Genomic DNA, 12,225 nt, shown 5'->3' on the forward strand with positions numbered 1-12,225 from the left:
TATGTACCAGTGCTGTGGTTGTGCATTTACTGGTCTTACCTTGCGGTAGGAATCTTCTATTGTGGGGTCGTACTTCTCTACAAAGATTCCCTGAACAAACTGGACTGTCTATACACACACACACACACACACACACACACACATACACACACACACACACACGATCAGATACAAGGAAGGAGGGCAACAGTGTGGAAATGAAAAAAATGTGCTGGGATACGTATTCGATGTGTGTGCGCGTGTGTGCAAAAAACAACAAAGTTTCTTACCAAAGCAGACTTGCCAACGCCGCCAGATCCTAAAACCACCAGTTTATATTCACGCATCTTGACCTAATCTCTGTGCGCGCCACACACACACACACACACACACACACACACACACACACACACACACACACACACACTAATGTTAATAAGCATGTCACATGGTCACACTGGTGATGTCACAAGTGTGGAATCCAAGTGTCGACATCGTATCATGTATGCATGTGCGTGTGTCTGATTGTCCGCCTGTGTGCATCTGTGAGTGGATGTGCGCGTGTGTTTCTATGTCTATGAGTGTATGTGTGTGAGTCAGTGAGTGTTTGTGCATGTGTGCATACCAGTCATGCCTAATGTTGCGTTTGCTGGAACAAGATGCAACATGACAACACACACAAACACACGCACATACACAGCATCAATGAGGGTTGCCATGGTGACGTGTGTGTGTGTGTGTGTGTGTGTGTGTGTGTGTGTGTGCATGTAAGCAAATGGTTTTATGGATAGTGGTGGTGGTGATGATGATGATGATGATGTCGGGTTGAGGAAGACAAAAATTGCAAAGTCAACAAGCCGTGACACGTTTGGGAAGGTTGAAGCATGCTAATGCTGCTTCTATTGAACTACAAATCCACATACTGACAGATTGTTGGACCCTGAATGCCTCACATACCCAAACACACAGAAAGGAACAAAGCATACATTTTCCTACTGTCTCTGAAGGCATCATAGCATAAAAGTTGTTGGGAGCCTTTATGGCGCGTTCACAAACACAAAGATACACACAATGACTTAACTCAATTGGCCCCTTTAAGTGTTGACATTTGTCAGACAGTCCCATCACGTTTAGGTCGCACAGCCAACTTGTGGGGTCCTGAACGCGTTACGTGTGTGTGCGTGTACATACACCCCATTTTGGCCAAGTATGCTTAAGAACACACAGAGAATTTTTCCCGGGTAGTTTGACCCACTGTTGTACTCCAGTAAACAACCCACAATGACACAATTTTGTATATTTTAGAAATACCACAAGTACAGGGAGTCATCAGAAATTGAAGGGATTGGTTCTACAGTCCCTGAATGTCTCAGGATGTTCAGGCATGCAGTAAAATTGTCGGACCCTGAACGCCTCACGCCACAGACACTAAACTAGGTGGGGTCTGTCAATAATAATACAACGCATGTGTGTGTGTGCTTGTGTGAACGTGTGTGTGCGTGAGAGAGAGAGAGATGGGGAGAGGGAGGGAGAGACACAGGGGGCGAAGCTAGCGCACAGACAGACAAACAGAAGTTGTCGTTAATACGCCGGAAGTTCTTGTCTTTTCATGGCCGCCCCAAGGAGCTCCCCTGGCCGGCAAGCTGTCCACCAGGCCCCACTGAGCGTGTGCAGGCGAGCGGGGCTCCGACGGGCGGGCCGCCATCACGTCAAGAAAAGCACAAACACCGCGACAACCTGACTGTCTGTCCGTCTGTCTTTAGCGACTCGCTTCCGCAAACCGGCCCCAGCGCGCCTCGGCCTGCCCCCCCTCCAATCCACGCCGGCACCCCCCCCCCTCGAGCCCAGCCCAGCCCAGCCCGGCCCGGCCGCCTGTCAAAAGTGCTCGCGGGGCGTCGAGTCTCAAGTGGCACGCCGACGACAAAAAAGTCGAACAAGTAACAAGGGGCGGGGGGTGGGGGTGAAGAGTGAAAGCAAGCCTCACCGTCATCCAGCCGTCGGCTGCTCTTCTCGCGCTCTCTCCGGTTCCGCGCGAACGTAGCTCGACCACCAGCCGCTCCCTCTTCAGCCCACATCAAGTCCACGACAGGAAGACAGACGCGGACATCCGGCTTCACATTTCAAAACAAGTGGCGTACCGGAAGTTAATGTGGTCCCAACTAAATACGGTCCACTTGTCGACGAGACCGTCTGTAAAATTTGTAAGCTGTGAAACGTTGGCATATGGTTGCTTCCAGGAAAATCTTACACCGTACATCCAAATATTCACATCAAACATTGCACCACACAGCAAAGGAATGACATTCACACAGACGCAATGTTGCGAAGCCACACCCAAACAGGAAGGAATCACCAAGAATAGCTACTTCCCTTTAACTGACACACACACACACGCACGCACGCACGCGCACTTCCTGTTTTTGAATTGCTGCTGAACCAAAAAGTGGAAACAAAACAAAATGTAACTTATGCTTTTATTTATTTCCTTGTGTGCCAAAAATCAACTTTGATCTTCCTGCATCTCTTCAGCTTTGAAATGTTTCATAAATGGGCAGCGTCGTGATTGAAGTGAGGTTCTCAGTTCGAATCCCGGCACTTGTGGATTTCTTCTTCCGCATCACCCATGAATGTTTTTGGAACGTGGGAGTGGGAACCGGAAAACTCACAGGCGTGCGCATACCCAGGCTGGGATTCAAACCAAGATCCTCACAACTGTGAGGGAGACACGCTAAACACTGGTTCAGCATGCAGCCCATAATGCTTTTTATTCATGTAAAAATATGACATGTGTGCGAGTATGAAGGCAGGCAGAAATGGACCTTTCTTTTTCTTCATACTTTTGGGCGATAAGCAAGAGCAGACCAGTTCTCACCAGATAGACCCAGCAGCAAATGTTACCGTGGTGCCCACAAGCATCCCATCGGGTCTGCAAACACGCTCCAACATTTACTTCCCCCCTTCCTTCTTCAGGAGGTGGCGTCGAGGACAAGTTTGTGGGTGAACGGGAGGAAATGGAGAAGCCGATCGGTCCGTAACGGGGAACAACCTGCTTCAGTGGCACCCAACTGTCCGCCACCACTATCCCATAAGGAAAAACAAAACAAACAAAAAAAAATAAAACACAAAGCTAGCAAACTCCCACAGCTCAGCAGGCCTCAGGCAGGAAGTGCCACTTGCCCAGTTTATAACACAATGGCGGTCAATCAGGTCGATACCCGTTCTCCGCTTGGCAAAAAAGAAAAGGGGAGGGGGGAGAAAGCCAAATTTTGTCTGTGTGTTTGCACGACTTTTCAGTGCAATGCATCATGGGAACGACCAATCGCTAGGAGGGTGTGTCACTACGTGTGTGTGTGTGTGTGTGTGTGTGTCATGGGAACATGCCGCGGGGTTGTCGCTCCAGCAGCAGGGTGCCATGCGGCATCGTGCGTCCGTCCGTGCGTGCGCAAGCTGGCCTAGCTGGTATCCATGGACTCCATGTTGGCTGAGCCGGAATCCCGCTGGATGGAGTCAAAGATGGCCGCCAACTCCTGATTGGACGAGATCTGTGACTGGAACTCGGACATGAGCGGTGACTTCTCGGCCTCGGGGATGGTCAGCAGCGCCACGACCGCTCGCATTGCCGAACGCTTCAGCTCGTCCTGCTTCTCAAACTCCTGCTTCACGGAGTTGGCCTTCACCTGAAAGGCGGACACACACGCGCGCACACACACACTTGTGTCTTATTCGGATTCCACAGTGAACTTTGACCTCATCTGCAGATACCCTGCATTATTGCAACATGTCCAGTGATCCCTTCACTTATGGCGGTTAACAGGGTGAAAAACAAGTGAAAAACCGCAAAGGAGGGTTTGCTCGGAATTTTTGTGTCAGTTTATGTTTGTACCAGCATGTTTAAAATATGCGAACAGCGATTATATTTTCCATATTGGAGACAAAGACTACAGCGGTATGCCAGAGAGAGGCACGCGAGACATCAGTGTCAACAGCGTGACGAGGCACAAGCGAAGATGCTGGGCGGGGCTGTGAAGATACGCAGCTAATAAGCTCATGGGATAAATCCACTCGTGCCGTCATTGGTCGACGCCGCGCCGGGCACCAATCATGTGTACACGCACGTACAAACATCTGAGTCATTTGGCGTTTTTTTTCCCCTGAGCGCAGTACTTTTGGGGGGAAAAAAACAAAACAAAACACAATGTACTGAAGCTGCGATAAATGCAGCGAGGGATCACTGTCGATGTGTCTGTGTGTGGAGCGGCACCTTGGTGGTGCAGGTGGCCCTGAGAGGCTCGACCAGTCGGTCCAACCGCTGCAGGACGGCACTGGGACAGAGCGAGGACAGGCGGGCCAGCATGAGGAAGGTCAGCATCTGCGAGGGCGACAGACGGGAGAGCGCGTCAGGCGGGCTCGCCGACGGGCGACGGCCAGCCGGAGAGCGCTTGCCACCTTGATGTCGTAGTGGTCCTTGAGGCCATCCTCCACGTGGTTGAGGAAGGTGAAGATGTCGATGCGGTCCAGGCAGCTGTCCAGCAGCGTGTACATGCACTCGAAGGCCGCCTTGCGCAGGTCCAGCCCGTCGTCCACCGTGTGTTTGAACGGGCCCATCTCCACCTGCACGCCATTTTAGACGCACGAAATACATTGAAAGCGCAAAGGAAGAAAACTGGCACGATAGAATGGGACGGCTAAAGCGGCAGACGCGTGGCCGGTGTCGTTTACCTCCCGAATGAGCTCCTTGCGCACTTTGGTCTCGTTGTAAAGCTGCGGCAGGACCGAGTCCAGCAGCTCCCGGATGAGGCTGGGCTTGTTGTGCGCCGCCGAGTTGAAGGTCACCAAGGCCACGCGCCGCACGTTCAGGTCGGGGTCCTCCAGCGTCTTCAGGAAGTCACCTGGCACACGCGCGCGCGTCACAAGCGGCGGGAGCGCAGCGTGCGCCTCGACGTACCTATGCAGTTCTTCAGCAGCGGGTCGATGGGCTGCGGCTGGTCCGAGATGGTGAACTTGACGGCCGTCACCACCGAGCTTCGGGCGTACGACGAGCCTGCGGGCGCCCGCGCGGCGTTCAGCCACAGCGAAAGGTCGCACGAGCGTCCGGTCTGGCTCAGACGCCCTCTCACCTGAGAGCAGGTATCCTTTGAGACGCGGCAGCAGCGTTTCGGGGTTGATGAGCGTGAGTTTCCCCAAGCACTCGGCCACCACGTTGCGGGTTCCTTCCTCCTGACACTCGCAGTGCTTGAGCAGCAGCGTCCACACCGACTCCACGTACGGCTTCAAGCCAGACACCGATGCCGAACCTGAGCGCGCGGGGCCGTTAATACGCAAACCAACACGGGCGCGCCAATGTACGCGGGCGGGCGCGGACACTCACTGATGATCTCCTTGAGCGAGTGCAGCAGCAAGTACTGCCGCTTGGACGAGGAAATCTCCTGCAGGACAAAGGGCAGATATTCCGGAAGGTTCCCCACCGCAATGCTGCCCAGCGCATACGAGGCCGCCGACTTCACCTGAGACGGAGCGGCAAAAAAGGCGGTTATGGGTCGCATCGCCGCCGGCGCGTCCACGACACAAGCGGCAAAGGATTCGATTGTTCTCTTCAGCGGTGCGAAAATGAGCGTTCATTTCCCAAGACAACTGAGGCGCAGGCCGGCGCGCTTCGAAGGAGCACGGTTCACATGTTGACCGTCTCGTCGCATTTCTCAGAGCGCAAATATGTCGGCTGCGCTCTTGGTGCCACGTTGGCCCGAGCCAACGTGGCCCGTTTGGAGAAGCGGCGACGGCGCGGGCGTCACCTCCTCGCTGGAGGACGAGAAGGCGTCCAGGATGACAGTCTTGAGCTCCGGTTGGCCGCTCAGGTCCACGTGATGGCCGACCTCGCCCAAGGAGAGCAGCGCCAGCAGCCGAATGGAGTCCGTGGAGCGGCTGTTCTTCACGTCCTGGCGGCCACGAGCAAACGCGTGAGCCGCGCCGGCGCGTGCGCCTCGGCCACGCGCCGGCGCCGTTACCGACCTGTATGAACTGGCCCACCACGGCGGGCCCCTCGGCCGGACACGCCCTGGTGAGCGCGGCCACGCATTTGGCGATGGAGCAGTAGGCTTGCTTGTGAGGCAGCGCCGCGCTCTGCGAGTAAACCGGGCCCGTCAACATCCGCAGCAGGTCCATGTAGCCCAGACCGGCCGTGTCGGTCGACACCAGCGCCTGAACGCACGCAAAGAAAGGGAACGGATGGGAAGACGGGCTTTGAGCCGTCAAGTGCCGTCCGTTCAACCTTGCGGCCGCTCCAAGTACTTTGACACCTTGAGCTTGACCGCCCTGAGCCAGAGAGCCTCACCGTTCACGTCAAGTGTCCTGACGTATCGGTTTCAATACGGTTCATCGACTACAGCTCAACTATCAATATTTCTTTTGAGAATGATTCGAAATCCTATTCCAAAACCCCGCAAAACAAGCTTCCACGTACATTGAACATTTGCTAGCGTCGCGGCGCACCTGGTAGAAGTCCAACATGGCGGCGAGGGCGCCCCCCTGCAGCAGCGGCGACCTGACGAGCGCGATGAGCTGCGTGAGGATGCTGCCGCCGCTCAGCTGGCCCAGCAGCGACGGGTGCGTCACGGCCAGCGTGGACAGGAAGCTCAGCGCCATCTGCGACACGTGCATGTCGCTCTCCGAGATCAGCGGCGGGAGCTCGGCCAGGACGGCGTCCACCATCACCGGTGTTACCGCTGAGCTGACCGCCGCGGAGACAGCGACAACAAGGTTAGCGCGCGCCGTGCCGGACTCCAGACGGGCGGGGCGGGATTTGAGCGGGGCAGGCGCTCAACCGGTGGGCTAAACGCTTTTGGCAAGCGCATGACCGCTGGACGCTCATTTTACCGTTTGGGAACGAGCCATCTCCTCCCTGTTTTCCATCTCTCCCTACGCTAATAAATCGTCGGATTCAAATGATCACCATCGTTGCGGGCTCCTACAGAGCTTGCCGGTGAGCTGAGCGTTGCAAACGATAAGACAAAGATTCAATTACAAGCAGCCGCCTGTTGCGTGGCACGAGCGATGAGCTCGCTTCCGCCTCATCGGTTTCCGAATTGTACGCTTTTAAGTACGCATGCAAACGCAGATATGCGTTTTATATATGCGATTTACCCCTCACTAATTTCCCTAGGCGAGAAATTTGGGGGGGAACCTATCTTCTGTTGTTCAGTTCAAAAAAATAAAATTAAATGAAATTGAGTGACTCATTCTGCGCTGAGGCCAAAGGCTCGCCTGGTATCAAAGCGGCACCAGTGTTGGGGAGGGGCGGTACCTGTAGTTCCTGAGCAGGATGTCGAGTGCGGCGAGCGTGCAGAGCTTGAGCGCGCGCTGGTTCTTGCGCAGGAAGGAGGCCAGGATGGGGATGGCGTCGGGGAGGACGGGCCGCAAGTCGATTTTCAGCGGGGAGCCGGCGATCAGCGTCAAAGCTTTGGTTCCAAAACAAACACAACGGGTAATCCAAAGCGCTGGCTTATCCCAATTTCACCTCCCACTTTGCCCCCTAAAAATCCAACTCCCCATTTGAGTTAAGTTTCTCCCCCAATGACCCATTTATGTCCCTCGCGCTCGCTCGTTTGCCTAAGTGTGGCCAGTCATGAGGGTGCTGACCTTTAACCGTGGTGAGGCGTGTGATCTCATTCTTCAGACGTTCCAAAAAGATCAAGAGCGTTCCGGGCAGTTCAGAGGGGAGGCGGTCGCCTGGGGGGGGGGGACGGTAGAGTGAGAAAAGCCGACAGGAAGCTGAAGCACAAACAACCACTCGGCATCGTTACCTAGGTTGCAGATGATCTGTCCCATGCAAGAAATGGCGCGCTCTTTCACTTCCTGGTCGATGTCGGCGGCTTTGAGGCGTCTTATTGTACAGCTGAACAAGTCGGTGATGTAGGGCGAGGGGTCAAAGCTTTCCAAGCCTTCCGATTGGCTGTCCAGCGGTCGGATGACCTGCAGGCCCGAAGCAGCGGAGCGGGTGAGGCGCCGAAACGCGGGAGGCCGTCAAAGCCGAGGCCGGCCGGCGCTCGCCGTTCACCTTGACGAGCTGCTGCGTGACCAGGAGAGCCTCCGAGGTGATCTTGTAGAAGGGGTCCCCGACGCACGCCACCACGGGGGGCACCAGGGCAGGGACGTGGGTGTGGAAGGCCTGGGCGGGATGCGTGACCATGACGACGTGGAGGCACGCCAGCGCGTCAATCTTCAAGTTGGAGCTGCTCGACTTGTCGTTGAGGGAAAAGATGATCCCTGAAAAGCAGGCGCTCTCGTCACGCCACGCGCGGCCAAAGGTGATTGCGATTGCCCCTCGTCAATAAGACGAGTGCACCGGCAGTCAGAGGAAGCGCCGCTCCCGGGAAAGCCCCGGCGAGCGCGTGCGGCGGCGCTACCTGGTATGAGCACGGGGATGTGCTGCGTCAACGCTCCCGGCAGCACGTTGACGAGCTCCGTCAGCATGTTGAAGCAACACTGGCGCGTCTTCACGCTCTTCTCCTTCAGCTGCTTGTGCAGAGCCTTCACAATCATGGCTACCTAAGGGGCGCCGCACGGGCATTCGCATCCAGCGCACGCACGCACACAACACATCACCATCAGGCCGAAGCTCGCCTTGACGAGGTGTTTGTCATGACTTGCAGCTTCGGGTAGCTATAGTATCCGAACCGATCCGCCCTTCCTCCTACGGTCACCTGACTCTGCAGCATGGTGAGCGGCGTGTCCCCCTGCTCCATGGCGTCGGGGTCGGCCAGCCAGCTCTGAGCGGGCCGCGTTTGCTTGAGCAGCGACAGGTAGGCGTGGAACACGTCCGCCTTCACGTTCTCCTCTCTCTCCTAGAGGCGAGGGCGCATAGATGGGTGAGCGTGCGTGCGTGCGCAACGTTGGCCGAGCGCAAGATAAGCGGGCGGCGGGAAGAACACACCTTGAAGCGGCAGACCAGCGCGGGGGACACGGAGCGATAGAACTCGGGCAGCATCTCGTGCCGCGTGGAGACCACGGCGTCCAGGCACTTGGCCGCCGCCCGCCGAACCTTCCAGCTCATGTCGTCGTCGTCGCTATACTCGTCGTCGCTGCCTGCAAGCCCCCACGCCCCAAAGTTGCGGTTACAGTCGGCGTGAATCTGTCAAAAGGCCGCTCGTGCGCTTCGAGGGACTTAACTCGAAATGGCAAGATGAAAATACATTTTGAACACAAGTCATCAATGAATCAGGTTGGAAGATATTTCTTTGCAGCCCCAGAATCAATTTCAAAAACAAGTCGCGACGAATGAGTGCAACGGTTTCAAGTCGTTGGAGAGGAGGGAGGGGGGAGACCTTGGTAGTCTTCGTCGTTCTGCTCGGCATCCATGGCGTTGTCGTCCTCGTCTTCGTCGTCAAAGTTGTAGTTCGGGTCGTAGGTCAGGTAGCGCAGGCAGATGGAGATGACGGTGGGAACGTGGGCGTACACCTCTTTCGGACACCTGAGGAATACACGCGTCCGCAACGCGTCAATGTGCGCATTCCAAAGTACACCGTTTGAACGGCTTCATAGAGGTTGGATACCCCGCAAAAAAAGTTCCCACATGGATTCATCAGTTTGCTTATCGTACATCCGCATATGAATGGAAATAATTTGTCCGACGATACAAGTGAAAAATGTAAATGAAAGGAAATAGGACATGTCATGACTTTTTGAATTCAAACGAACTTTTTTTGGCATGCTTTTGGGTGACACAACCCCCCGCCCTGACCACCACTTTAACAGTATCTTGGTAACGCTGCTGCAGCGTCAACATTTTGGTCACGGTAACTACGATGTGCTACGTCGGTCGCGAGTCCTCTCGAGTACATGTGTGCGTGACCTCCTGACGAAGGACTCGAAGGCCTGGATGCAGTACTCTCTCAGCTCGTCGTCATCCACGTTGCAGAACTTGACCACCAGCGGGATGATCTTCTCCAGGTACTCTCCTGAGCGGGGGCACAAAGGCTCGAGTGAGCGTCGGGTTGCGTCGAGATGGCGCGCGTCCTGCGCGTGCGCGGGCTGACCGATGCGGTGTCCGGCCTGCCTGCTGATGGCGGCGGTGCACTGGATGTACGTCCTGGTGGTGGACATGTTGTCGTTGCGCCCCAGCTCGCTGAGCAAGTGCTCGATGAGGTCGATGAAGACCAGGTTGCCGCAGGACATGACCAGGTGTCCCAGCGCCATGATTGTCCGCTGGGGGAAGAGGGCGGCAGGGTTACCGCGGCGACACGCGCGGCGAGACGAGACGAGACGCTCCCTTTACCTTCCTGACGGCCAGCCTGGGCGAGGTGAGTTGAGGCAGAAGGCAGCTGAGGATGGAGGGATGGAAGTTGACCAGCAGCCCCCCCTGTCTGAAACACGTCACAAGGCAGAGCCGTTCATTTCATCTACAAAGACGAGTTGAATTCTTTTCTTTGGGAGGGGGAGAAATCGAGCAAACCTCTAAAAGGCGGAGGACAAAAAAAGTCATCGCTTTTTCTACGATGGCATTTGAAAGGCCGTCACTCATACCTGCACAGCATGTCGGCCATGATGTCGAGCGCCTCCAGCTGCACCGACACGTCCTCCTGCTTGGCGATGGCGCTGGTCAGTCGACCCGTGATCTTCTTGCACACGCTGGCGGCCAGGGCCGAGCCTGCAAGGGGGGGACGGGCGCCACATGCGATGTCACGATGAGGACGATGACGACGACGATGATGATGCTGCCAACGACAACGGCGACAACGGCGGCGGTTTCACCGCTGGACGCGGGCGGCAGCTCGCCGATGACGGTCTTGAGGCCGATGGAGGAGATGTCTCGCAGCTGCTCTTTGTCGGACAGCATGTTGGTGCACAGCGTGTCCACGATCGTCTCCACCTGGTACTCCTTCACCTTGCTCACCAGCGGGCCCAAGCTGCCGCCAAACGCACGACATTTATCCGGAGTAACGACAAGGAGAGCATGCAAGTTGCGCGGGAAGAAAATCCACGTGAACGCTGAAGAAGAGCTCACCCTGAAATGGCATCTTGCGCAATCCATTGAACACTCGATTTGAGCCAAATGTGCTGAAGAGTTTTTGGCTTGTTTTAAATTGTTCAAGAAACGGACGTTGAAAATGTCTATTATGAGACGTGCAGAATCCAAGCCCGACTTTCCAAAATTTGGCATGAGAATAGCTCAGAGTTTGAATTTTGGAAGTTGAGATGGGTTGCGATCAGTTGAGACGAGTCAAAGTACAAGAAAGTGTGCGGAAAAATTCAAAAAAAAAAAAAAAAAACCAAACAAACAAACATGTTATTTCCTCTTCAGCATTCCCAAAGCATCTCCGATGTTACCATTTGACGGCCAAGTTCTGAACTTCTCCATTCTTGTCCTCGAGCAGCTTCAGAATCATCCTCACCACCTGTCGATCACAGCGCCACCACAACAAGACTTATCCCGACCGACCACAATGGAAACGATAGCCATGCCAAATGGCGCTGGAGTGAACCCACCTTCCTCTCGCTGTCGTCGTCTAGTTTGATGGAATCTTTCTGCAGTTCTGTCATCAGGTCATTTGTGGCCATGAACCTGCGCACCGCGACAAACCACATCGTTGCAAAATGATTTTAGGCACAAGAAGAAAAATGTTCAATATCAGTGAAAGGCATCACAGTCAGCATTTTTTCACTCGGTGACTTTATCAAACCGTCTCGTGACATCATCAAAATACCCCAAAGCCCGAGGGTACATATTTTGAGTGTATTTCTCGCCGTGGTGAAACTGGCTCATTTAAGGGTTTGTCACATGCTGAATATTCATGAACATGGTTTTCATTTTAATGTTCTTTCTTTGTTCGTTTCTACTTTCTTCCTTGCATAAAGGTTTTTCATATTCTTATCCCACAAACTACAATAACCTCGGTGCCAAGTTCCCGTTACCTCACATGACAACATTCTAACCCAAATTATCCCACCAGAACAGTGCATCCAGTGAAGAGGGCTCACTACTAACTCGCCGGTTGTTTGCATTGCAACGTTCAAGTTTGCCAATTCCTTGGTCATGTGTTCTGACATGCTGGATGATTGACAGGTGTCAACTACAGCGTCCCAGCGGCTTTGAGGCTGCCTATGTGACGCAATCGCGTTGCTGGTCGTATACGCACGCGCTAAGTGCAGCTGATGCTATGTTAGCATGCTAGCATGACACAAGTTGTATTGTGTGTGTGTGTGTGTGTGTGTGTGTGTGTGTGTGTGTGTGTGTGTGTGTGTGTGTGTGTGTGT

General features: G+C 54.6%; 2 protein-coding genes across 3 annotated transcripts in view; both read right to left on the reverse strand.

Annotated features, from left to right (window-relative positions):
- The window catches only part of LOC109532657 (ras-related protein Rap-1b), a 3,792-nt gene extending 1,530 nt beyond the window's left edge, over window positions 1-2,262 (reverse strand). The window contains exons 1-3 of one of the 2 annotated variants that reach the window (XM_019897612.1): window positions 1,964-2,262; window positions 270-339; window positions 40-108 (exon numbers count right to left, since the gene is read on the reverse strand). In XM_019897612.1, coding sequence (XP_019753171.1) covers window positions 40-108; window positions 270-326 — 126 coding nt within the window. In that variant the 5' untranslated portion in view covers window positions 327-339; window positions 1,964-2,262. The remainder of the gene's footprint in view (window positions 1-39; window positions 109-269; window positions 340-1,963) is intronic. The other variant, XM_019897611.1, reaches the window with a different exon arrangement.
- Window positions 2,263-2,439: 177 nt separating this feature from the next.
- The window catches only part of cand1 (cullin-associated and neddylation-dissociated 1), a 10,716-nt gene continuing 930 nt past the window's right edge, over window positions 2,440-12,225 (reverse strand). The window contains exons 2-26 of the mRNA XM_019897600.1: window positions 11,458-11,533; window positions 11,299-11,366; window positions 10,723-10,877; window positions 10,495-10,618; window positions 10,247-10,334; window positions 10,008-10,176; window positions 9,824-9,929; window positions 9,297-9,442; window positions 8,906-9,057; window positions 8,676-8,816; window positions 8,379-8,520; window positions 8,030-8,238; window positions 7,776-7,944; window positions 7,612-7,701; window positions 7,277-7,430; window positions 6,466-6,703; window positions 5,986-6,174; window positions 5,769-5,912; window positions 5,348-5,483; window positions 5,097-5,273; window positions 4,925-5,020; window positions 4,699-4,868; window positions 4,426-4,590; window positions 4,241-4,348; window positions 2,440-3,656 (exon numbers count right to left, since the gene is read on the reverse strand). Coding sequence (XP_019753159.1) covers window positions 3,432-3,656; window positions 4,241-4,348; window positions 4,426-4,590; window positions 4,699-4,868; window positions 4,925-5,020; window positions 5,097-5,273; window positions 5,348-5,483; window positions 5,769-5,912; window positions 5,986-6,174; window positions 6,466-6,703; window positions 7,277-7,430; window positions 7,612-7,701; window positions 7,776-7,944; window positions 8,030-8,238; window positions 8,379-8,520; window positions 8,676-8,816; window positions 8,906-9,057; window positions 9,297-9,442; window positions 9,824-9,929; window positions 10,008-10,176; window positions 10,247-10,334; window positions 10,495-10,618; window positions 10,723-10,877; window positions 11,299-11,366; window positions 11,458-11,533 — 3,637 coding nt within the window. The 3' untranslated portion in view covers window positions 2,440-3,431. The remainder of the gene's footprint in view (window positions 3,657-4,240; window positions 4,349-4,425; window positions 4,591-4,698; window positions 4,869-4,924; window positions 5,021-5,096; window positions 5,274-5,347; window positions 5,484-5,768; window positions 5,913-5,985; window positions 6,175-6,465; window positions 6,704-7,276; window positions 7,431-7,611; window positions 7,702-7,775; window positions 7,945-8,029; window positions 8,239-8,378; window positions 8,521-8,675; window positions 8,817-8,905; window positions 9,058-9,296; window positions 9,443-9,823; window positions 9,930-10,007; window positions 10,177-10,246; window positions 10,335-10,494; window positions 10,619-10,722; window positions 10,878-11,298; window positions 11,367-11,457; window positions 11,534-12,225) is intronic.

Source organism: Hippocampus comes, unplaced genomic scaffold (assembly GCF_001891065.2).
Source record: "Hippocampus comes isolate QL1 unplaced genomic scaffold, H_comes_QL1_v1.1 scaffold81, whole genome shotgun sequence".
In the NCBI taxonomy this organism is placed as follows: Eukaryota; Metazoa; Chordata; class Actinopteri; order Syngnathiformes; family Syngnathidae; genus Hippocampus; species Hippocampus comes.